The sequence below is a fragment of the Lipotes vexillifer genome, unplaced genomic scaffold, assembly GCF_000442215.2.
Source record: "Lipotes vexillifer unplaced genomic scaffold, Lipotes_vexillifer_v1.1 scaffold217, whole genome shotgun sequence".
Classification (NCBI taxonomy): Eukaryota; Metazoa; Chordata; class Mammalia; order Artiodactyla; family Lipotidae; genus Lipotes; species Lipotes vexillifer.
In genome coordinates, this window is record NW_006788200.1 from 7,618,571 (window position 1) to 7,640,989 (window position 22,419).

At 55.3% G+C, this 22,419-nt stretch overlaps 1 protein-coding gene across 1 annotated transcript in view; it reads right to left on the reverse strand.

Moving 5' to 3' along the window:
• NRG2 (neuregulin 2) overlaps positions 1-22,419 on the reverse strand; it is a 185,963-nt gene that overhangs the window by 6,080 nt on the left and 157,464 nt on the right. The window contains exons 5-11 of the mRNA XM_007461505.1: positions 16,913-16,971; positions 11,127-11,150; positions 7,173-7,275; positions 4,889-5,012; positions 4,399-4,526; positions 3,316-3,543; positions 8-426 (exon numbers count right to left, since the gene is read on the reverse strand). Of these exons, the coding sequence (XP_007461567.1) occupies positions 8-426; positions 3,316-3,543; positions 4,399-4,526; positions 4,889-5,012; positions 7,173-7,275; positions 11,127-11,150; positions 16,913-16,971 (1,085 nt within the window). The remainder of the gene's footprint in view (positions 1-7; positions 427-3,315; positions 3,544-4,398; positions 4,527-4,888; positions 5,013-7,172; positions 7,276-11,126; positions 11,151-16,912; positions 16,972-22,419) is intronic.

The window sequence follows — 22,419 nt, forward strand, 5'->3', positions numbered from 1 at the left end:
GACGCGCCGCGGGCGCGCGGCGGCGGCGGCGGCGGCGGCGGCGGCGGGGGCGCGCACTCCTGCGTGGTCTCGTACTCGTCGTCCTCGGGGATGCGGAAAGGGCTGGCGGGCAGACTGCCCAGGCTGCCGCCTAGGGCGCAGGCCCCGCGCCGCGGCCCCGGTCCCGCCGCGGGGTAGTAGTAGCTGTCGTAGCTGCGCTGCATGTCCGCACCGGTCCCGGGCCCTGGACCGGGGCCGGGGGGCGCCGGGTGCCGCAGGAGCGGCTGCTGCTCCGCCAGGCGGTAGCTGATGGGCGCGGCCGGCGGCAGCGACACGGCGTGCGCCGAGTTGGGGGACGTGATCTCGAAAGTCGGCACCTGCGTGGCCAGCGAGTAATGGAAGTCCACGGGAGAGAGGCGCGCGGGCGTGGTCAGGGCCGACACATACCTGCGGGGAGAGGCAGAGACATGGGCCGGTGGCCAGGGGTTGGGGCGGACCTGATGCAAAGCAGTGGTCTTGCCCAGGGTCTCTCTTGCAAGAACCATGCTGGTATTCCTCAGTGACCGTAATAAATTTCCTTAATTTCTCTGAGCCTCAGTTTGCTTATCTGTGAAACGGGAGTAACCACAGTGCTCATTCCGTAGCGTTGTTGGATGATTCCATAAACGTATCAGTTGTCCTTGGCTGTGGGGATGCTCACAGTCACCGGTGTTCCTGAATGGTTACTTTGGGTGAGGCTAAGGCTGGGGCATTTTACATGTGTGATCTCATCTAATACAGTAATTCTATGAGAGGCTTCTGTTAGTCCCATACTACACGTGAGGAAACAGACTCAGAACATTTAATTGACTTACTCAAGGTTCACACAGCCAGGAAGTGGTTGAGCTGGGATGTGAACCTGGACCAGGCAGGAACCAGAACTCATACTGCCCAATTCCTCATTCTAGTCCCTGCATTCAGCCATCCCTGTGACTTGGACTTACCTCCCCGCCGGGACAGTTCATCCCATGGCTGATGGCTACAGTGGGGAAATATTTTCCTTTTTAAGTTGAAGCTAAAAGCTGCCTCAGGGAAGTGACTGCTCCCACCTCAGTTAGGGTCCTCAGCCCAGAGGTCACAGTTACCAAGACCTCACTGAAGTGTCTCTGCTTGGGGCTAAAGACCACCAGTTCCTTCAAAAGTTTGCCCTTGCTAATATCTCCCACTCTGGGTCCCAGGCACCTGTCCCTTTTCTTTCTCCACATTTCCCTTTCTGAGTCAACTGGCCTCTTGCCCAACCATTATCCACCTCGGGACAGGGACCACCCACCTCCCTGCCTCTCTTCCAAACTGTAAAGCTGGGCACCTCATTGCTCTCCAGAGTCCCCATTACTGTTTTTCAGAATCATCTGACTCCTCTCTCTTCCCTCTCCCACATGCACATCCATCACGTCCTACCCATTCCCTTTCTCCTGGAATACCCTCCAGCCTGCTCCACTCCATCCTGGGACTAGATGTTCACTCTGGTCATTCCCCGACCCCAGGGTCTTTCCTCCTTCAGCCTATGCAGTTCCCAGAACAATCTTTTTTTGGCCATGTGGCATGTGGGATCCTAGTCCCCCTACGAACCTGCGCCCCCTGCAGTGGAAGTGTGGAGCCTCAAACCACTGGACTGCCAGGGAATTCCCTCCCAGAGCAATCTTTTAAAGTCATATCTCTGCTTTAGGAGGCCCTTCCTGCTTACCCACCCAGGGCCACTGGCCATCTGTCTGGCCCCAGCCTGCCTGTTCAGGCCCAGCTCCACTCTCCTCACAGCCCACCCTGCTCCAGGTGCCTCACCAGCCATGTCCTTAGTGCCTCTGCTGGAACAGCTCTGGTTGTCCCCCTTGCCTGGAAGTCTTTCCCCGCCTTGCCTCTCTACCTCCCATCCATTAAGGCAGGGGTCCCCAAGCCCCAGGCTGCGGACCAGTACCCGTCTGTGGCCTGTTAGGAACCAGGCCGCACAGCAGGAGGTGTGTGGCCGGAGTGACTGAAGTTTCATCTGTATTTATAGCCACTCCCCATGGCTTGCATTACCACCTGAGCTCCGCCTCCTGTCAGCATTATGGTGAGTTGTATAATTATTTCATTATATATTACAATGTAATAATAATAGAAATAAAGAGCACAATAGATGAATCATCTGAAACCATCCCCCCACCCCCGTCTGTGGAAAAACTGTCTTCCACAAAACCGGTCCCTGGTGCCAAAAAGGTTGGGGACCGCTGCATTAAGAAGTCCTATTGCTCTTGTAACTACTAACCATAGCTCCACCTAGTGAGCACCAGCGCCATGTCAGGTAAAAGGCGAAGAGCTTTGCGCATGATCTTAGGGTGGCCTTCATAAGAACCACGCACTATAGGTGTAATGCTCCCTGTTCTATAGCTGAGGAAACAGGCACAGAGGTGATCAACCTGCCCCAAGTCACACAGGTGGTGGGGCTGAGCTTGGAAAGGTTGGTCTTGGAAAACCTAGCTGCTTCCCAGAGCCTGCCGTCGGACTGGGTTTCTCTGCCCTGGTGGGGTGTCCTATGCTTAGCACTCTCCATAGGCAGCTGTGAGCTTCAGTGGTTTTGTGTCCATGACCGGCACGGAGTGGGCTGAATTGAAGCCTTCTCCACCCCAGCCTGGCGTTCCTAGTACCATATGCCCCTTTTTCTGCTCTCCTCGCACAGATCCCAGTTGCCAAGGGGAGAGCAAGATGGAGGCTGGCCCCCGGCAACTCCTGGCTTGGAGTCAGGGAAGAAGGGAAGGTTCCTGGTTCTCACTGCATTCATTGCTCAGGAACCCAATGGCATCTTGATCCACAGGGCCCTAGTTGCTGATACTTCCAGGGCCTTCAGGCATTCTTGGCTCATTCCCATCCCGCACTCATCGGTTTACCCACAGACAGCCTCCCCTCCCACCCTTCAATCTGCTCCATCTTGGTGTCTGTTTCTCCCGGGACATGGGGCCTCTAGGTGACACCAGGGTAGGGCAACTGCATGTTCTGGTTTGTCCAGGCCAGACCCCGTTTGTTCCTGATGTTCCACTGCAATTATTAATAACATCCCCTTCTACTCTGAAAAGTGTCCTAGTAGAACAATTAAATTAAATGGTCATAACACACCAGGGTCTACTGGCTGTAGTCCCAGCCTGTCATTAACATATTGGTGACCCCGAGCAGACCATTTAACTTTTCAGGGACCTTGCTTGCGCATCTGGAAAACGGGGATGAGGCTCTTTGGAGTGTTTCTGAGGTGACCTAAGGGTCAGCCCTGGGTCAGTGGGGCCAGCTCTCTGGCTACAGTGGGGCACGGGTCACGGGGTAGGAACTGACCTCTCGCTGTGTGGGGAGTCACGCAGGGAGTCTATGGAGTCGTGGTAAGGTGGCACAGCAGCCCTGCGCTGCTCCTCTAGGCTGTAGGCTGCTGCCCGCCGTGCCCGCGCCTCCACACACGCTGGGCTGTTGCACTTGCTGGTGCCCACTGATGACAGCATGATGCCCGATTGGGAGTCGGAGGTCAGGCTCTCAGAATGTTCCAGGCTCCACGTGTGGCTCTCATGCCTGGAGAAGCCAGGTGGAAGTGAGGTGAGGTCAGGAAGGGGCTGGGCAGCCCAGCACGCGTGGTCCCAGGCCCACCCCTTCCCTGGTTCTTCATTCCATCTCAGGCTCCCTCAGCTCACTGCCCTTCACTCTGGGCTGATGTGTAACATCATAAATGCCAAACCCCGATTTTGGGAGGAGAGCTGGAGGCCTGTGGATGGGTGAGCTGCAATGCGCAGAGGCCTCTTCCTTTCCTCTCTGCAACCAACCTCTCCTTAGCCTCCCTGTCTGGGACCCTTCCACTCCCATGGTCCTTAGCCACTTGCCTTAAGAGCCCAGCCCCAGTGGCCAATATACGGGGACCCTGCCTATTCTGTGCTGCTCCCCGGGGAAGAAAGGGGCCAACCACGTTCTTTCCTGAGCTGTCTGAGCCTGTGTGCTTGTGTGGACAGGCCTCCCTGCCTCTGGAGAGGAGGCTAAGGTGGGCTAGGTTCATGTGGGAAACCCAGGAGAGGGCGTCAAATAGCTGTGGGTATTCGAGTGAGCAGGCACTTTATGCCAGATGAAGTGCTGATGAGGTCCAAACAAAACCAAATGTTAGGTGGGAGCACAGTGAGGCTGTTGTTCCTCTGGGGCTGGTTTAGACTAGAAAAGGGAATCCGGTCTCTTGAGGATCTGGATGTACGTTTGGTGGTGGGTTCTGGTTTGAAGCCCCCCCACCTCCACCCTCCTGCTCACAGGGACCCTCAATACAGAGCCCAGCCTGGCTGGGGAATTTGGTGTGTGTCCCCAGGCAGGTGCGTGGTGTGCATGTGCACGCCCTGAGGGTGTGCATACAGGAGTCCACAAGGCTGCGTGGGCCTTGGTGGTGCCCACCTGTGGCTGGAGGTGGGCGTGGCTGTGGAGCAGTGGTGAGAAGGAGAACAGGAGTGGCTCCCAGAGAAGGTGGTCTCCGTTTCCCTCCGGATGACATGGTCTGTGGCTGGCACATTCTTGGAGATATACTGGAACAGACAGAGGGTTTTTTTTGTGGGGGGGGCAGTTAGTGACAGAAGACCAAGTTGACCCTCCTTCCTGGTGGGCAGGGGAAGTGAGGCAGTAAGCTCCAGGTTGCAGGGGCGGTGGTGGTCCACTGGATAAGCAACTCGGTGTTAGGGCAGCAATGGCCCCTGGAAATCAATCCCCCGACCTCCCTTAAGGAAGTGGGCCAAGGGAGGCTAAGTCATCCTGGTGAGGCAAGGCCAGGCTAGCAGGCAAGGCTGAGCACAGGATGGGCCGGCCGCCTCCCTGGCCCATTCTCGCAGGGGGCATAAGAAGGCGGGCTACACAGCAAGGGGTCAGAGTGGGGCCTGGGAACACCACTCACGTCTGCCATCTGGATCTCCTCAGGGTCCAGCCGGGGGTGGCTGGGCCCATTGGCCAAGCTCCGGTTCTGGTGGGCTGGACACATGTTCTGTCGAAGGTGGTTATGCATCTGCTTCCGCTGTTTTCTGCACAGGGGAAGGTGCATTAGCCTGACACCCCCTCCCCGCCTCCCCTGACACACACAGAGTATGAGCTTCCCTAGCTGTTACTCCAGGGAACTAGTCTACGTGTGCCGGGACTGGACTGCCGTGGCAGAGTCTCCTGCTACGGCTCTTTCCTGTGCTCAGGCTGCCTTCAGCCAGGACCCCTTCAATCAACCCCCTACATCATCACTACCAGCCAGAATTCAGCAGGACCTGAGCGTAGTGGTAATGAGCTTTGGCTCTGCTGAGAGAGCAGAACTCTACTACTTTCTAGCTGTGTAACTCTGGGCAAATTACTTAAACTATCCATGCTTCACTTTCCTCATCTGTAAAACGGACTGATCATTTACGCATTCCAAAGACCACTGAGGATTAAGAGTAGATAAAATATTCAAGCACAGCGCTGGCCCACTTCATGCATTCATGTATTTGGTATCTATTGGGTTTTTACTGTGTGCCAGATGCTGTTTTGGAGCAGAGGAGACAGATATGGTTCTTGCCCTCATGGAGCTTGCAGGCCAGTAGGGGAGGCAGATGATAAACACATAAACAAATAAACAAACAAGATACTTTCAGCAAAGTGCTATGGAGAGAATAAAACAGGATGCTGTGGTCAGGGAGTCAAGACCTGTGGGGCTATTTCACTTCGGCACCGATTAAGTGCTCAATACATTTGTCTTGTAATCAACAAATTTAATCGTGTGACTCCCCTGTTAAAGCCCCTTCATTGGGCTCCAGAATCCTGTTTCCTCTCCCCAGCCCTGTCTCTCACTGCCCTTTCCCCACCCCAGCTTGCTGCATCCTTGGAGGGCTTGTTTCTGATCCTACACTGTGCCTCTCTGGCCTCTGGGCCTTTGCATCCAATTGCAGCACATTCTCTGCCTCTTCACCTGCTAACTCCTGCTCATCTCTCAGGCCCGGCCTAAATGCACCTTTCTCAGGGAAACCCTCCCTGCCCTCTAGGTGAAGTTAGGCACCCCTGAAATACATCCTGTAACACTGGACCTCTTGCTTAGAGCACTGGCCATGTGCCTGGTACAGGGCCTGGTCCAGCAGGCACTGAATGAAAGTTTGTTGAAGAAATAAGTAAACGTAGTAAGGGTTAGAACATGAGGCTTGCTTCTCCCCCCAGTTCTTGGCCTCAATTTACCTGTGTGGGCCCAGTCTCCTCCTGTGGGCTCCCTGAACCCTAAACCCCAAGGCTGGCAGGGCCTTAGATCTCATAGATAGGGGCAGCAGGAGCCAAGACCCAGGGGCTCAGTCCCCCAAATGGTGGCTATGCCCAGACTCTTGCTTTCCGCATAAGAACAGATATGACAAACTCTTCCTGTACCACATCACTCTACAACCTGCAATGGCTCCCTATCATCTGTAGGATAAACCCAGGTCCCCAAGCTTGACATTCAAGGCCCTGTGGTGCCATGCAGGTTCCAGCTGTTCTTTAGACTCGTGCACCTTTTTAAAATTGACGCCAGCCCTTTGCTCCAGCTAGCCTGGGCTGCTCAAGCTCCATGAACACAGCTGACCCTCTCCTGCATTTGTCCTTTAGCTTGCACTCTTCTACTGGAATTGTCCAGCCCCTTTCCTTGCTCCAAGGTTCTGAAGCCACCTTTCCTTTGCCCAGGGGTGGCCCAACCCCATCTTCTCTGTATTCCTGCTTGGACTGCTCCTAGGTGGGATTAGGCAGTGCCCTGTGAGGTCTCTTTTTCCCCTGAGAAGGTGCCTCCCTCTCTGTGCTTGCCCACCCCCAACACTGCCCCAGTGCCTGCCTACTTGACAGGGCAGATCCTCCCTCACAGGATCCTCTGAGGTACTGGAGGATCACACTCATTTTATAGATGAGAACTCAGAGAAGCTCATCCGTTTCCTCAGGGTCACAAGAAATGGCCGAGCTGAATTAGAACCCAGATCTATCTTCTTCCACTGCCTGGGCTTACGACCGTTCTTGTGCAGTCCTCTGGGGCCTGTCTACCCCACCCTCTGCTCCTGCTTCTTGGCCCAGCCCTTTGGCCCCTCACCAGCTGCAGAAGGGGGCAGAGGGGCATAGGAATGGGGGAGGCTCCGCCAGGCATGGTGCGGTGGAGAGGAGAGCCCGTCCCCACAAAAGCAGTCCCTGGTTGCTCTGAGTGCCCGACAACTCACTTGGTCTTGCAGTAGGCGACCACGCAGACGATGCCCACGACGAGCAGAGCCACGCAAATGCCGGTGATAGTCAGGACCCTTTTCTGGTACAGCTCCTCGGCTTCTGCAGAGGTAGAGGGCGTGAGGGGGCAGGGTGGGAGGCAGACCCATAGAGACAGTGCTGCAGACCGTCCCCCTGCCCGGCAAACCCCGGGCTCTCTCCAGCTCAGGTGCTGCCCGGTTCCCATCCATCTCACCCCTCCCCAGCCAGTTCCCTCCTTCCTGCTTTCCTGAACTCCACCCACCTGTGGATCTCATCACAATTGACTACACCTGAGTTCACCTTCCCAAACCCGTGCTCTGCCTGGAGCATGTGCGTGGAAAATGCAGGGGGATGGGTGGAGGAGGTGGGATGGAGGTGAAGTTCCCAAGGTCATAGGGGAGGGCAACCCACTATGGCCTGGTGGCTGCAAAGAGCCTTGATGGGCTGGGGGAAGCTGGTCTTCATGGTGGTGAACATGCTGACCCTGGGCAAAGGCCTGGCTGGCCACTTTGGCTTCCTTAAGAAGGTGGAGAGTGGCTTGTTCTGGGCTGGAGACAGGACATGAGGTCCAGAGGCTGGACTTAGGAGGGATGCCAGGACCAAGAGCAGGAACAGAGCAGACCAGGCCCACAGAGGCGGGAGAGGGGAGAAAGGCCTTGGTTTATCCCTGCAGCTTGGTCAGGGTTGTGGCCCTGGCCCACTCCAGCTCTCCCCGTCTCTGCTTGTCAGAGACCCACGAGTGGCAGCATAGCCCCCTGGCGCCTAGGACAGCCCTTGTGCTCAAGGAGCAGCCTCCACCCTTCTGAAGGAGCTGAGCTAGGCTGGGCCTCAAAGCCCTCAAAAAGACCCAACTATCCCCTCTACCTCTACTCCCACTTTTTGGCGGGGCAACCCCTACGCTTCTAGAACAGAGAAAGCCTGGAGGAAGCAAAGGAAAAAGGTGACAGCACCAGACATGGTCAAGGCCTACAGCCTAGACACCCCGCCCTTGCTCCGGCTCCCATCTGCTGGCTGGCCCCTCCCCATGGCTCCCCTCCCACCAGCACAGGGATAAGTGGGGGCGGGACCCAAAGGCTTGGTGGAGCCCTGGGCAGTGTCCCTAAGCCCCCAGGCTTGCAAGGTCTCCTGTGGCAAAGGTACGCCCAGCAGCAAACACTGGGTACAAAGCCCCAGGCACACATACCTGGAGGACTGTGCCCGTCTGACACACAGACAGACCCTTCACAATAATACACACGGCCACCATGCACGCGATCACACCCACTGACACAGTCATGCAGAGTATTGAACAAACAGCCCTCCACCCCAGATCCCCACCTCCAGGCTCTGTGGTCCTCGTCCTGCCTCCGGTTCTCAACCCCAGCCACGCCTCAGTCCTCCACTCAGGCCTCTGTCTCCATCACTCCTCTGAGACCGCTCTGGTCATGGTCACCAACAACCCCGCGCTGCCAAGTCTGTGGTTCGCTTCCCTCTCAGCAGACTCCCCCTGCTGGGCCCACTTCCCAGGATGGTCTTCCCTCCTGGGTTTCCTCCCCCCTGCACTGGCTCATCTCTCTGTCTCAGTTGCTACTTGCCCCTCTTCCATGTGCGCTGCAGGGTCCAGGCCCAGAGCTCTCAGGCTTCTTCCTCCCTCCACCTGCCCTTTCTCCCTCCGTCATCTCACCCAGACTCAGACTTGAAATACCATCTGTGTGCAGCTGAATCTCACGTTTCTCTCTCCTGCCCTGACCTCTTCCGGAGCTCCAGATTCCTACACCCAAGGGCCATGGCCAAGCAGAAGCACTGATTCCCCACCCTCATTCCCTGCTCTTCCCATCTCTTCAGTGGCGACACCACCTTTCCTGTTAAACCAGCCCCAGACCTTAGAATCATTCCTGATCTTCCCACCCACTCTGGTACCTGATCCATCAGCAAGTCGTCTCAGCTCTCCCTCCCAAGTAGATCCCAGATCTGACCACCTCGTCCCATTTCCACTGCTTCCAGCTTCATCCAAGATGATGCCATCTCTCACTCGACAGCTGCCCGCTTCTGACTGGCTTCTCTGCTTCTATTCCTCCACACCCTGTCCCCTCACCCAGTCTATCCTCTGCCCCAAAGCCACATTGATTTCCAACCATAAAGCAGATCATTTTACTCCTCTGCTTAAAAACCCACAGTGGCATCCCCCTGCGATTCAAATACAACCAAAAGCCTTACCATGGTCCACGAGGCCCAGGGTCACCTGGTCCCTTCTTCTAGATCCCACCTGTAGTCTTCTTCCCCATGTCTGCTGTGCTCCAGAGGCACTGGCAGTCTTTCCAGCCATCGAACAAGGCAGGCCCATCCACATCATCCTTAACTTGCTGTGCCCCCTGCCTCAAACACTCTCCCCCCATTGTTTGCAGGGCTGGCTGCTTCTCGTCAGGTTTTAGCTCAAATGTCACCTCATTGGACAAGGCTTCCCTGGCCACTTAGCTAGAGCAGCTCCTCACCCCGGCTAGGCGCCATCCCATTCCATTTTATTTTCTGTGTAGCACTTACCCCCACCTGCTATCTTTCCTGTTTGTTTGTTGTCTGTCTCACCCTGTGAATCTGAGCACCAGGAGGGCAGGGACTCTGCATGCTAGATCGCCAGGGTCTGGCCAACTCTGGGGTTCAGTAGAGGTTTGTTGAGTTGGTGTGTGAATGAATATACAGACCACCTTTACAGACAGTCGCATATTTACATACGCTCACACTTGCCTCCGCACCCACTGCTCATGCTCAACCCTTAACAACAAAGATGTTCCACTGCACCCCTCTGTGTGCTCACACCCTGCACTGAGAGACACAACAAGATGTAAACATGTCAACATAGACAGATAACAACATAGACACGCACACCTACAGATTCCCCCGCTGCACCCCCTGCCATGATCACACAGACACCACAGACTCGGCCCCTTTCCTCCCCACCCTGTCACAGCAGAGAGACAGACATACTCTTACACACAGACTTTCAGCTCCATCTTCTGAGAATGGCTGATGGTGGCTAGGTGGCCGGGGAACTAGGGCCTCCCCAAATCTGCCACGAGAACAGTCTTTTCATAACTGCAGGCTCTGCACACATCTGGGGTCTGACCCCATCGAAGGCTCAACCCCTCTGAGACCCTGCATCTCTCCTGCTATATGTGTGGACCAGGGTGGAGCCTCCCAGCACAAAGCCAGAGAGCTGGGAAGACTGACCCCTCAAAGTCCCTCCCTGCCCAAGGCATCTTCCAGGGGCCAGAGGACAGTCAGGAGTGGGACGTGAGGTTCTGAGCTGGGAGGCAGGAGGGCAGGCACCCGAAGCCAGCCCACCGTGGACCCTTGCTGGTGTTGCCCACAAACACATGTGCCACCGTGGGGACAGATCGTGAAGGGAGTAACAGCCTCAAGCAGATGGCAAAGCCTGGCAGACAAACACGGGGCAGGCGGCAGAGACAAATGGGTGTTATCAGCTGCCAGCCTGGTGAAGAATGAAAAGCAATGGAAATGGAAATGGGAAAAGGAAGGAGGATTAAGGTCAAGTTGAAAGGGATGCCTCTCTGCACAGTTCTCCAAACCAGGATTCTGTGGCTTTCAGACACCTGCTCTCCGAGGGCTCGTCTGGCCAACCCACTGGGTTGCACACAGCTCAGGGGTCCCGCTCCCCTCAAGAGTACCCTGGCGACTGGCCCCAGGCAAGGGGGGGCACTACTGTACACGGGGGCGCAGTCTGAACGCCAGGGTACTCTGCTGCTCATGAGCTTTTCTTGTCTCCCCCAAATCAATGTAGTTTATTACAGGACATCCTGATGGGGACAGGGGGATTTTTGAAATCATCCCTTTTCCATCTGGGGGGAAAGGAAACCAAACATCCAGCACACATGGTGTCAGAGGCTGTGGAGAGGGGCTGTGTGGATGGCACTGACCGATACATAGAGGCTCCGTACCCTTTAGTTCAAATCCAAGGTGCTCTGGCAGTGCAGAAGAAAGGAGGGTCAGAGAGGGGAAGGGATGGAGGGAGAGATACAGAGAGAGAGAGAGATGGGGGAGGGGGCGGGAGAGAGAGAGAGAAACGTTGGTCAGGACTCTTCAGACACCAGCAGCCAGCCTGTGAGGTGAAAGCAGGTTAGTGGTGTCCCCTCCCAGCCTCCTGAGCCCCTTCCCTGGTACCCAGTCCCCAGGAGCCCTTGATTGGGGTAGAGAGAGGAAATGTTAGGATCAGCAGGCAGGGCAGGTTCTTTAGAGATGAGCTGTGGGGTTAGTACCTGGTGGGGAGGCAGAGGCGCAAGAGTCAGTTGGCAGATGTCCCCAGAGAGGAAAGGTGAGTGGGGGCAGGGGGCGGAGGAGTCCCCATCCTTCCCCTTCCAGCTCCAGTGCCAGGCCTTCGACCCTTTCAAGCAAGCTGGGACTTGCTTGCTGGAGCAAGCTGGAGACAGCTTGCTCAGCCTGAGCTCATGCATAGGGCCCTTCTTTCTGTTCAGAACTAGGGCTTGGGGTACCCAGACCGGCCCCTTGTCCCTGTCCTGCCCCCATGGGCCTCACTGGCCTGCCCATCTACTAAGAGCCAGGCATGGAGGCTCAGAGTTTGTGTGGCGCAGGACTGGGGAGGGGGAGAGGCCCCAGGCAGCAGGTCACTTCTACACTTGACACCCCCAACACCCTAGAAACCTGCAGGGGCTAGGCCTCGGGTCCCAGCCTGATCACACGACTTAGGAAAGCAAACTGCAACTTGGAGAAAGAGACGAGTGGGTTCACCTGTAGAGCACCTGTGCCCCCTAAATGGCAGCCAATTGCACTCTCTGAAGCTGGATCATGTTGTAAATGTGCAAATTCACGGGTCTTTGAGGTAGACACCCAGGCCATCGAAGGGTTGGATAAAAGGGCCCTGCCCAAGGGTCAGCTCTGTCACTGACCCGCTGTGCGACCCCATAGTATCCCGCCTATCTGGCTCTCAATCTTTCATCAGTTAAATGGGGATCAGGCCTGGCCACGGGATCTCTGAGGTCTGCAACTCGGCTGTCCTTCAGAATCATCCAGACCAATGGAACCAGGCTCTGGGGTGGGAGCCCAGAAATCTCCCCAGTGCTTTTGAAAAGCTCACCTACAATTCTAAGGTAACAGCCAGCACCTGATTGCAGGCCTCGAGTCTCAGTTTTGTCCCTAGTTTGCTGTGTGCATGTGGGCAAGTCATACATAGTCTCTGTTTCCTCATCTGTCAAAAGTGCCTGTACACAGTGAGAGCAGAAACTAACACACTTTAAATCAACTAGACTCCAATAAAAATTAAAAAAAAAAAAAAGACAGGTGAGGCGATGTGCAAGGGCTTGCTCCACTGCCTCCGCACGTGCACAGCAAGTTCCGCTAGACCCAGGCAGGAGGTGGAATTGTGTTCTGATGTTCTCATCTCCTGCAGAGGGAGCAGAGCACGGGGACATGAGCAGGAAGTCCTGTGCACTGTCTAGCTCTGGATCTCTCCCCTGCTTCCTGATAGGGATTCCAGAGGGTTATGCAGTTGGAAAAGGGCAAGAGAGTAGGATGGCTCTGACTGAAAGAGCCTTGAGGAAGATCCTGGGGCTCTGACCCCAAGTTCCATGCAGAGACCGCACCCCTGAAGCACGAACCCCAGCTCTTCTAAACATGAGCCCTTCTGTGCATTACTGTTAAATCTGAGGTTGCACGTGATCTTGAATGTGGTTTCTTTGCAGTCTTACGCTTACTGCTTGGAGGTAGGAGTCACCATAAGCACAGCAAGTCCACTCCTCTCCCAGGGCCTCCCAGGGCTGGCCAACTGTGCTAAGCAGGCAGTACAAACTTGACAAACGGAAAGGGTCCTCGGGGGCAACTCTCACTGAGCAGTTAATCCTGTAGCCCCAGGGACCCTCCAGGCAGCTCGAAAGAGCTCACAATGTTTGGATATCCAGCCAGGTTCCCCACAGAGAACAGCCCAGCTTGACCACAGCACCACAGACACTAAGAGAACTGTGGTTCAGAGAGCTGGTCTGGGCTCCACTTTTGGTGTTTTTTGTATTAGATGAGGCAGCTAGGGCCCAGTAGTGCTAGGACACTTTCCCAAGGTCACATAGCAAATTAGGAGGCGGAAGGGAGACTGGAGGCCAGGTCTCTGGTCTCCTGGGGCTAAGCCATGGCTATTCCTGCCCATTGAGTCCCTGGACAGACCTGACTGGCTAGTCCTCAGGACAATGACCACCTGGAGAAGTGAGCAGGGCTCCCAAAGCCATTTAAGAGTTTTCTGCATCACTCCTCTGGGAGCCAAGTAATAGCGGCAGCAGCTTTTGGGACTCCTGACTGGCCTCCCCTTTGAGTCAAAGGCCAGTACTGTTTTGGGTGGACAGTGGTAGCTGGCAGGACTGGTGATGTCACTGAGAAGTCACTAAAAGGCAGCCCTGCTTCCCTCTCCCCGGGGATGGATTCTGAGGGGCCTGCAGCCATGTCAGCCCCAGCAGAAAACAAAAACAAAAACACCCCAAAATCAAAAAAACAGTCTCCTGCTCATCATATTCACTGCCTGCCACTCAGCCAGGATGGAGTGATACCACCGAGTCACATATGGGTCCTATTGAACAGAAATTTGCATACTGACCAGTAACCATGGCAGCCTGATGCTGGACTCCCAGCAGGGCCAGGCTTACCAGACAACAGACAAAGTCTTCATCCTGGACGTGTCCTACGACACCTGATCATAGGCACCTGGACAAGAAGGCCCTGATGTCGACCCCGGAGCATGTGCTTGTGTGCTTGTGTGTGTGTGAGCAGGTGTCAGCAGACGTGTGTTTGCGTGCAAGTGCAGGCATGTGTTTGCGTGCGTGCGTGCAGGTGCGCGTGCTCTTGTATGTGGTGGGTATCCAGGTGTACAAGTTTTGAGTCTTGGGAAGTGGAGGGGCTGCCAAGGGAAGAAGGAGAAGCTTTAAAGGGCCACTGCGGCTGCAGGCTCTGTTTCCGTGGCCTCCGCAAAAGGTAACCTGGTCTAGAGGCTGTCTGGGCAGAGGGGGAAGGTCAGACACTTTGTTCAGGATGTGCTGGGAGTCAGCCTCCAGGGGACTGATGCTGCCCCTCTGGCCTCCACTCCCACGCCAGCAGTAGCTGGAAGAGGAGCTCAACTGTGTTCAAACAACAGCAGGCCCTTGACTAAGCCCTTGGTGTGCATCTCTTCACTTCATCCTCACAGCAACCCTAAAGGCACAAATGCCACTATCCCCATTTTACAGATGAGAAAACAAAATCAGAGAGGTTAAATGAGGCCCCAGGACAGTAAGCTCAGCTGCTGGCAATTTTATTCAGGTCCATCTGAATTGAAGCCTGAACACTTAAGTTAGCATTTTTCACTCCTTTTCAATAATTATCTGATAGAGCAGTGCGTGAAGTGCTCTGGGCAAAGTGCTTGGAGAGTATAAATCCTTTACCAAAAGGTACCAGCAAGGATCCCAGTAACACTAGGCAGAAAGGCTGCATTTCCAGGCTCTTTGCTGGGCTCCCGGGGCCCTGCCGACCCTCCCAGAAGATCTGAGCTGCAAGCTGATGCAGCCCAGCTGGCAGAGACGCTTGGACAGTGGCCGAGTTTTGGAGGCTCTGCTGCTCAGATTCAGGATGGGCTGAGTCTCCCTGACCAGAACAGTCCCATAAGCTAGGGGGGCTCTGGGCCTAAGGGTGAAAAGGAAGAGGCCCTCAATTGCCTCTCTCCCCAGGTCCTCAGCCCCGCCTGGCTGCTCTGTCCTCCTGACCTACGGTCCTCCAACGGGGCTGGATCTGACTCTGCAATTCTTCCTGGGGCCTGGGCTCTGGAGAGTTCTGTTGGGCCACGTGCCCACAGGCTCTGTTCTCCCCATGGCCTTCCTCCCTGGCCTCCAGTGGGAGGGGCCTGAGGACAGCGCTGCCCCCAACACTCTATTAAGAGAGTTGACCACCTGGGATGACCAGCCCCGACCTCTCTGGCGCCTCTCCTCTTCAAATCTTGGCTTCCGGGTTCCTGTGCAGGGAATGTCTAGGCTTTTGTGCTGTGGTCTGAGAAGGATCGGAAGGCTCCTTTATCTACCCTGGGCCCCAAACCCCTTTTCTCTAAGGGCTACGTAAATGGTCCCCTGGGTCCCTCCCTCGGCCTCTTCTTGCCCAGGCACCATCAATCTAGTTCTAATTCCTCATGGGACCCATCGGTCCTCCCTGGAGAGGAGGAGGTGGGTGGTGCGTCGAGCAGGGGCCTAGCGTGCTCTGGAGTACAGGGGACACGGTCCTGCCTTGCAGGCCAGTGGACCGCTGGGCCCCAAATGGAGTCCATGGCCAGCCTGTGGCTTTCTGCTCTGCTCCACCTCCACCTGATGGCACTTGAAGGCACTGCTCCCAGCCCCCAGTAAAACACGCCACAGCTAGGGCCTCATCCTTCAGCTCCAGGGGTCACACTTTTCTCGGCAGACTGTGCAAACCAGAAAGCGCCAACTTCAGAGACGGAAGAAAGGAAGGGAGTGAAGTCCTGGATGGGGACTGAGACCAGAGAGGGCCTGGAGAGAGTCACCAGTTACCCCTTGATTCCTTCTTCCCTCTATGCCTTAGTATTTGCGGCAACCCTCACCCCTACTCCAACATCTAGCTGCACAGATGACTCTGGTCTTCACGGAAACCACTGCCCTGGGACCTGTTTTCCCTCAATCCGCCTTCCCCACTCTCCCCCATCACCCCAAATCAAACCAAAACAAACTCTGGCCAGATGGAAAGGCAGGCTTTCTGAGAACTTGCTTCTCTCTCTCAAACACACGAGCACACATGTGCACACACTCATTGCCCGGCCTCACCAACAGCCTGACATCCTCAGACAGGCTCTCAGAGGCAGGTGAGGGCTCTGCAAATGCTTCTTCCCATCCTGGCCAGGCTGCCTGACCCCAGTGGTGAAGAGGCCTGAGCCTGGCTCTGAGCAGCTGCAGAGAGAATTCAGTGTTACTGCGACCAGGCAGTATAGCAACATGAGGCAGGGGGTGTATCAGTCTCTGTGTGAAACCCAGCAGGACCCTGCAGGTGCTTCCCTGGGAAAGACCCCCCCAGTGACCCCTGCCTCTTGTTTGTAGAAAAGCTTTAGCCTCCTAGGCCTTTCTCCTCGAGTTCCAAAGAGCAAATTTAATCAGAGAAGTGAGAAAATGCAGAAACAAGGGAAAACAAACAAGACAAAATAATAAGAGTTTAGCCGTAAAACAAAGTCAAGGACCTTTGGTATATCCTTGAGTTGTTTTGCAGATACTAAAACCCCACCAGGCGTTAGAAGTTAACTACATGATGACCACCCCCAGCCCTAGGCTGATTGGAACCAGAAGGTTGATGATTGAGATTCCTGAAACACTCTGTTACCTCACCATCAACCAATCAGAGGACTGAGCACGAGCTGATCGTGCACCTCGTGACCCCACCCTCCCACAGTCTTTAAAAACCCTTCCCATGAGCCCCTTGTATTCTTTGCTTGATACCTTACAACTAGCGCTGTTCTTTCTTTCACCTCCACCCGGTTTAGTAGGTTAGCTCTGCTGTGTGTTTGGCATAGGGGACCCAAGTTTGGTTCAGTAACACGCACAGGCTTCTGATGAGGACTGAGAGGAGCCTAGGACAGCCCCCCGCGTTTCCTGGCCCACCCCAATCTCTCTAAGCAAGGCCCCATCCTTCCCACGGGGTGGGGGGTAGGGTGGGGGAAGAACTGTCCGTTACCAGGGAAGGAAAGAAATAGAAGAAAGAGACATACTGGAGAAGTTGACCATTGCGAACTGCTGACACCTGTCCCCGGTGTATCCCACAGGACACCTACCAAAAGAAAGAAAACCAGAAAGAGAGAGCCAGGATAGCAAGACATAGGCATTGCAACACCCCGGCACAGGCTCCTGCCAATGCCAGCTGGGTTTCTTGCCACTGTTACCATTTGTACCGGCCTTGCCACTCTGCCCCTTACCTGCAGCCCTGAACTTTAAACCCAAGGATTAGGCCAAAAATGAAAAAGCAAAACAAAAGAACTAACAAACCAAAATACAAAAAAGAAACAAAACAGCCAAAGATCAAAACAACCAACACCCCTGGCCCTATGTCCTACAACGGGGTGAGGAGTGAGGGGGGACTGCACCCGGAAGCTTTCTAAGGAGCAGGGACTCGTGTTTGTATCTTCAAACATACTTTGCTTAGGATCTGGCATGTACAATCGCAAAGGCAGTTTCTCCAAACATCTCTGTCCGAAGAATCCGTTTGGACATCTGGAGAAGGAAAAGGGGAAAAATCACAGAACAAACTGGCATCATCCGCGAGGCTTAGGTTAGAAATCAAAGTGCACAGTGATGAATGAGAAAACCAAGTCGAGCGCTGGGGCACACTCGTTGCTGAAGGGGCTGGAGTCGGGGCTGGGTGGAGGGCTCGGAAATCTCCTTCAAAATCTCTCTAATAGATGTGGCTCCAGGTGGTGGGGAAGCGGGGGAGGGGTAGGGAAGAAGATGATTTGGGGAAGCAGGGTGGGGAAATTGGGAACTTACTGCCTAAAGGTCCTAATGGTTATTGAGACTTCCCTTCTGACCTGCCTGGGGCCCTGTGAAGCCAGAATTGTAGACCCTTGGTGCCAGGCAGTCAGTAGGCCTGGGGGGCTGGGAGTCTTCTGGAATACCAAGTTCTGGGGAGCCATTCCTTCCAAGCCCTACCAAAGGGTTCTCTCCCGGGCCCTGGGCAGGTTTTCTCATCCATGAATCAGACCCCAGAAAGCTCAAAGGAGAACTTGGGAATGCTGTTCCCAGACTGTGTGCCTACAACAAAAGGGGCCTTGGAGATGTCTCATCTGTTCTTTCAAAGAGGGTTCTGTGGCCAAGTTTAGGAAATCCATTCCCAGGCTTCCTTGTAGAGTTGCAGTGCACGCTAGCACATGAAAGGCTATGAAAAGTTTTGTAGGAGGAAAGAGCTGAACTTTCCAGTATGTTCTAAATTTATTTGACCTTGGAAGTTGTTTTCTGAGGAATCCTTGTGAACATACGGTTTGGGGAAGGCTGCCCTAGAGCAATATACACGGGAAAAGCCTGAATTACCAGCATCCCAAAGCTGGTGGGCTGAGGGCAGGCGTGGGGCATCTGGCCTCAGGTGGCAAGAATCACGGTGGCGGGGTGGGGGCGGGGCTGCAGCCTGTTCTGCATCAGGGGCCAACTGGCTGCCTGGGACACCTGACCTTTCCCCACGACCTGCTCCTCCATCACTGCCTGGCTCTAGCGGGAGTTCATTCTCCCACGTTGCCTCCTGCAGAGAACCACCCACTCCCATCTCCCTGACCTTGTCCTTAACTCCCAAGGTCCACTTCCTTCTGCTCCCTGGCTGCCACTCTCCCCTCGAGTCCCTGTCTTGTAGATTTCTGGGAGACATGCCCAGCCCTTGTACTCTCTTCTGAACCCCAGCGAGGCCAGATACTTAAGGGAAGCTTACAGATAGGGCCAGACTGACCCTCCCGCACCACCCCCTACTCGAAGATGGGTCTATGCTCTTCTGCCTCTTCTAAATTAGGAAATTAGGTAAGCCCATCACCAGCGTCCCCTCAATAACAGGTCAGTGACGTTAATCAGTAAACTTCCCCAAGAGGTGAATGTACTCTACCTCTTAGCATTCTAGTGTATACCAACCATCAGTAGCCCCTTGAACTTATAGGGGGTGATGGCGATTGACTGTGATAGACCCTCACAAAAACCCTGTGGCCTCCAATCTAGCCTGGAGGATTGGGAGTGGTTGATGAGCAGATAGCTGGAGTCTCTCTGGGCCTTACTGTATCTCCCTCAGGGGACGCAGGAGGCTGGTCCTTGTAGCCGGGGCAGTGTGTGTGCAGGTGTGCCTGGCTAATGAATGGTAGTGGAGGGGGGGAAGTGTGTCTGGAGAAGGGGGAGAGCCTGCACATGAAGCTGATGCATGCTCATCCTGTTGAACAGGGTGGCTAGGAGGAGGAGGCTACAACTTTGTCAATACACCCTTTTCTGACCCCTCGCCCTCGTCCCCAGTCATCCCAGCCCAGGAAAATGGGGGCAGTGGCTAAGGCTTTCCGACCAGCTCCACTCAGGCTTAGCCCTTCTTCCTCAGCTCTCAGAAACTGATTCCACTTGGGATGGGACTAGAGGCGCAGGAGTGACTTTTCAAGCAGCAGCATCGTTGGGGGTGGACGATAAAGACCCAGGACGTTGCCAAAATGACTCTTGCAATCGGGAATAAGAAAGAGATAGGCTCGACTGTGTCCAGTGTCTGAGATTAGCCCGGCTCCTGGAGACAGGAAAAACCTGTGTGTGTGTGTAAGAGAAAATGGGGGAGTGCAGAGGCAGGAGGGGACAGAGGGGAATTTATTCCCACTGCTGAGAGTCAGGATGCTTTCCTGTGGCTCTTGGAGATGGAGGGTAATTGAGCACATCCCTGCGTTCCCGGCCCCACACCCAGCCGGGACTACCCCGACTCTATCCTCGTATTACTCGTGGCCACAGAGTTGCACAGCTCCAGGTGGTGCTGTGGACACCGTGTACAACATGAACAAGGCCCCTGGAGTTGTGCGATATAGTCCTGACCTTCCTGCCCTGGGAGAGTGCCCACGAGCTGAACAAAGGAGAAGGTGGGGGGGGTGGGGATGGGCACTGCACGGGGCTGGGATGACTAACACCTGAGCTGTTCCTCAGGCACTGGCTCCTTTCGCAGGGCTTTTGGACACTCCTGTCCTCTCGTTAGCCCTGCTTGTTGAGGATGAGCCACGTCCAGGAGGCTGGGGCTTCCCTAGAGAAGGCTCTGGGGGTGGGCCTACAGCCTCTCTACCCTGCTGCCAGGACCTGGTAACAGGGTACAGGCTACATTAGCCTATCAACCAGGAGCAGGGCCTGGACTTGGCGTGGGTGGCTGGCTGGTAGTGAGTTCCCACTCAAACAGGGATTGACCCCCTGAGTTTCAGGGACACAGGGGACAGATGAGGAGGAGCGGCAGGTAACAGGCTTCCCAGCCCTTCCCCCCGAGCTGTTATCCTTGACTAAGGGAAGGTCTGTGCTCAGGGCTGGAGAAAAGCAGGGCAGAGAGGGGCAGAGAGGAGAGCCCACGGGCTGCATCTGGGGTGGCAGGGAGGCTGGGACTCTGCCTCCCCGTTTTCCCACCCCACCTCCCGGGCCTCAGTGTCTCCTTTCGGTAGCCTGGGGATAATGCCATGTGTGCTGCCCTCACCCAGGCGAGAGGGAGGATGAAGGATGAGGGTGTGCCCCGGGCACTGGAGGGAGTGAAGGGTCTCTGGCCTCATGAGGGGTGTGGGTTGGGAGGATGAGCAGGCAGATGGGCATGGGATGGGGGAAACCACCTGGACATGGGAGCAGAGGGGATGCGGGGGGTGAGCTGATGGGAAAGGGAGGCATGCCACTGGTATGTGCACAGGGCTGGAAAGAGAGTCTTGTTCTGTCATCATCCCCTGAACCAGTCCCCAAGAGTCACGCACCAACCGTGCTCTATAAAAACACGGAGAGAAGAGGAGAAAGCAGCAAGAGGAAGTGCAGAGGCCTCTGTCTGGCCCAGACAGGAGACGGTCACCTTGATTTGGACCCCCGTTTTCAAATCCCCCTAAGCTTTCCTTTTTTAAAACAAAATTCAGTATCAGTGACACTGTTTCTTTTGGCTCTGAATTCTAGAAAAACAGGAGGGACGGAGTGTGCCTGCTTTCCAACACTCCCCGCAGGGCTCTGAACCAATACACAACAACAAGTGTCAGAAAACCAGGAAGGAAAACTGATTTTTGTAGAAACTGGAATGAAACCGACCAGTCTAGTTTCATTATCCAAGCTAAGCGGAAATGCAAAAAAATCAAAATAAAAGTAAACAAACAGCACAAATGGTACGACGTGAGTTCCGTTTCCTAAGTTCTTTCCTTTTTTATTCCATGCATTCCATTCAGGGTGTCATCAGGAACCCCAAGAGGCCTACCCCCCTTCCCTCCCAGCTCACCCACCCCCAGAATGGCCTCTGGGCTCTGCCCTGCCCCCCTCCCCCCTGCCCTTCTCCAGCACAGCTCTGAGGACCTGCCCTCCTGATTGCAATCCCCGCCAGGGATGCCCCTCTCCCCTGAGGGCTCAGGGCATCAGGGAAGTTGGCTCCAGGAGCCCTGGCTGGGGCTGACCCAGGACAGGCTGAGATGGGGAGGTGGTGGTTCTGGGTACCAAGCTCAGGTTCTAAGCAGTGAACTCCAGTTGCCCTGGTGGGGCGGGGAAACAGGACAGCATCTTCACAGTGGCTCAGGCTCCTGCCCTCTGCTCCTCTCAGACTTAGCTGGGCAGGACCCAGAAAGTCCTAGGGTTACAGCCTTGCTGGCAGGGGCCCCTGGGAATCCTATAGCTCACTACTCTTTCCCACACTAAACTCTGGCACTGGAGTCCTGGGTCCCACGGCCCTCCTCAGCCCCGACACCTGTCCTGGGTGGCTGAAACCTTTTCTGTCTGGAGCCAGTGACAATGCTGGATCCCTTCAAGGTTCTGGGATCCAAGGGGCTAGGGAAGAAGAGAGGCCTGGGGTGTATGTGTTTGTTGTGGGGGACAAGAAGAAGGGGTCCAGGGCTAGGCCATCTCTGTGAGGTATTCCAGAACGCTTATGCATTTCTACAGATCTATTCCAAAGTGCTCAGAGCATTTTCAAGGCTAGAATGTTCCCCAGGGTCTGTGCACTACTGTGGCAGCTTCCCAGAGGCAGAAAGAGAGAGGAAGGATGAGGGGCTGAGTGTGGGCTGAGAACTTCCCTGGGGGAAGTTGCTGTTGCTTTGGGGACTGTCCCTTGAGATTCAGGATGGGGGAGGCCGGAAGGCGGATGGCAGCAGGTGACAGGTGGAGCCGAGGTGGATGCTGGCAAAGGAGGCCAGCTGGAGCAAGAGGCACAGGTGTGCCTGGCAGTCCAGGCTCAGCTCACCCAGCACTGAGGGGAGGGCGTGAAGGAGGTGTGGCCCCTCGTTATCACGCTGTGAGGTGGAGGGGTCTTTGGCCAAGGCTGTAGTCAGGAGGGAGATGCAGCTCTGGAGCTGGAGGCCAAAGGCAGGAAAGCCGAGAGGAGTGCTGAATCTGACCTTATCTGTGGAGAGGGCAAACGCCTCTCTCCGTGAATCTTCATCAGTACTCTGCTGGCCCTTGCCCAGATGCCACGGCAATGGGGCAGCTTTGGCACATCGCCAGCGCCCTAGGCTTGGGCTGCGCTGAAACCCAAAGTTGTGAACTAGGCCTCCCTCCCTCCACTCAGGATCCAGCCAGA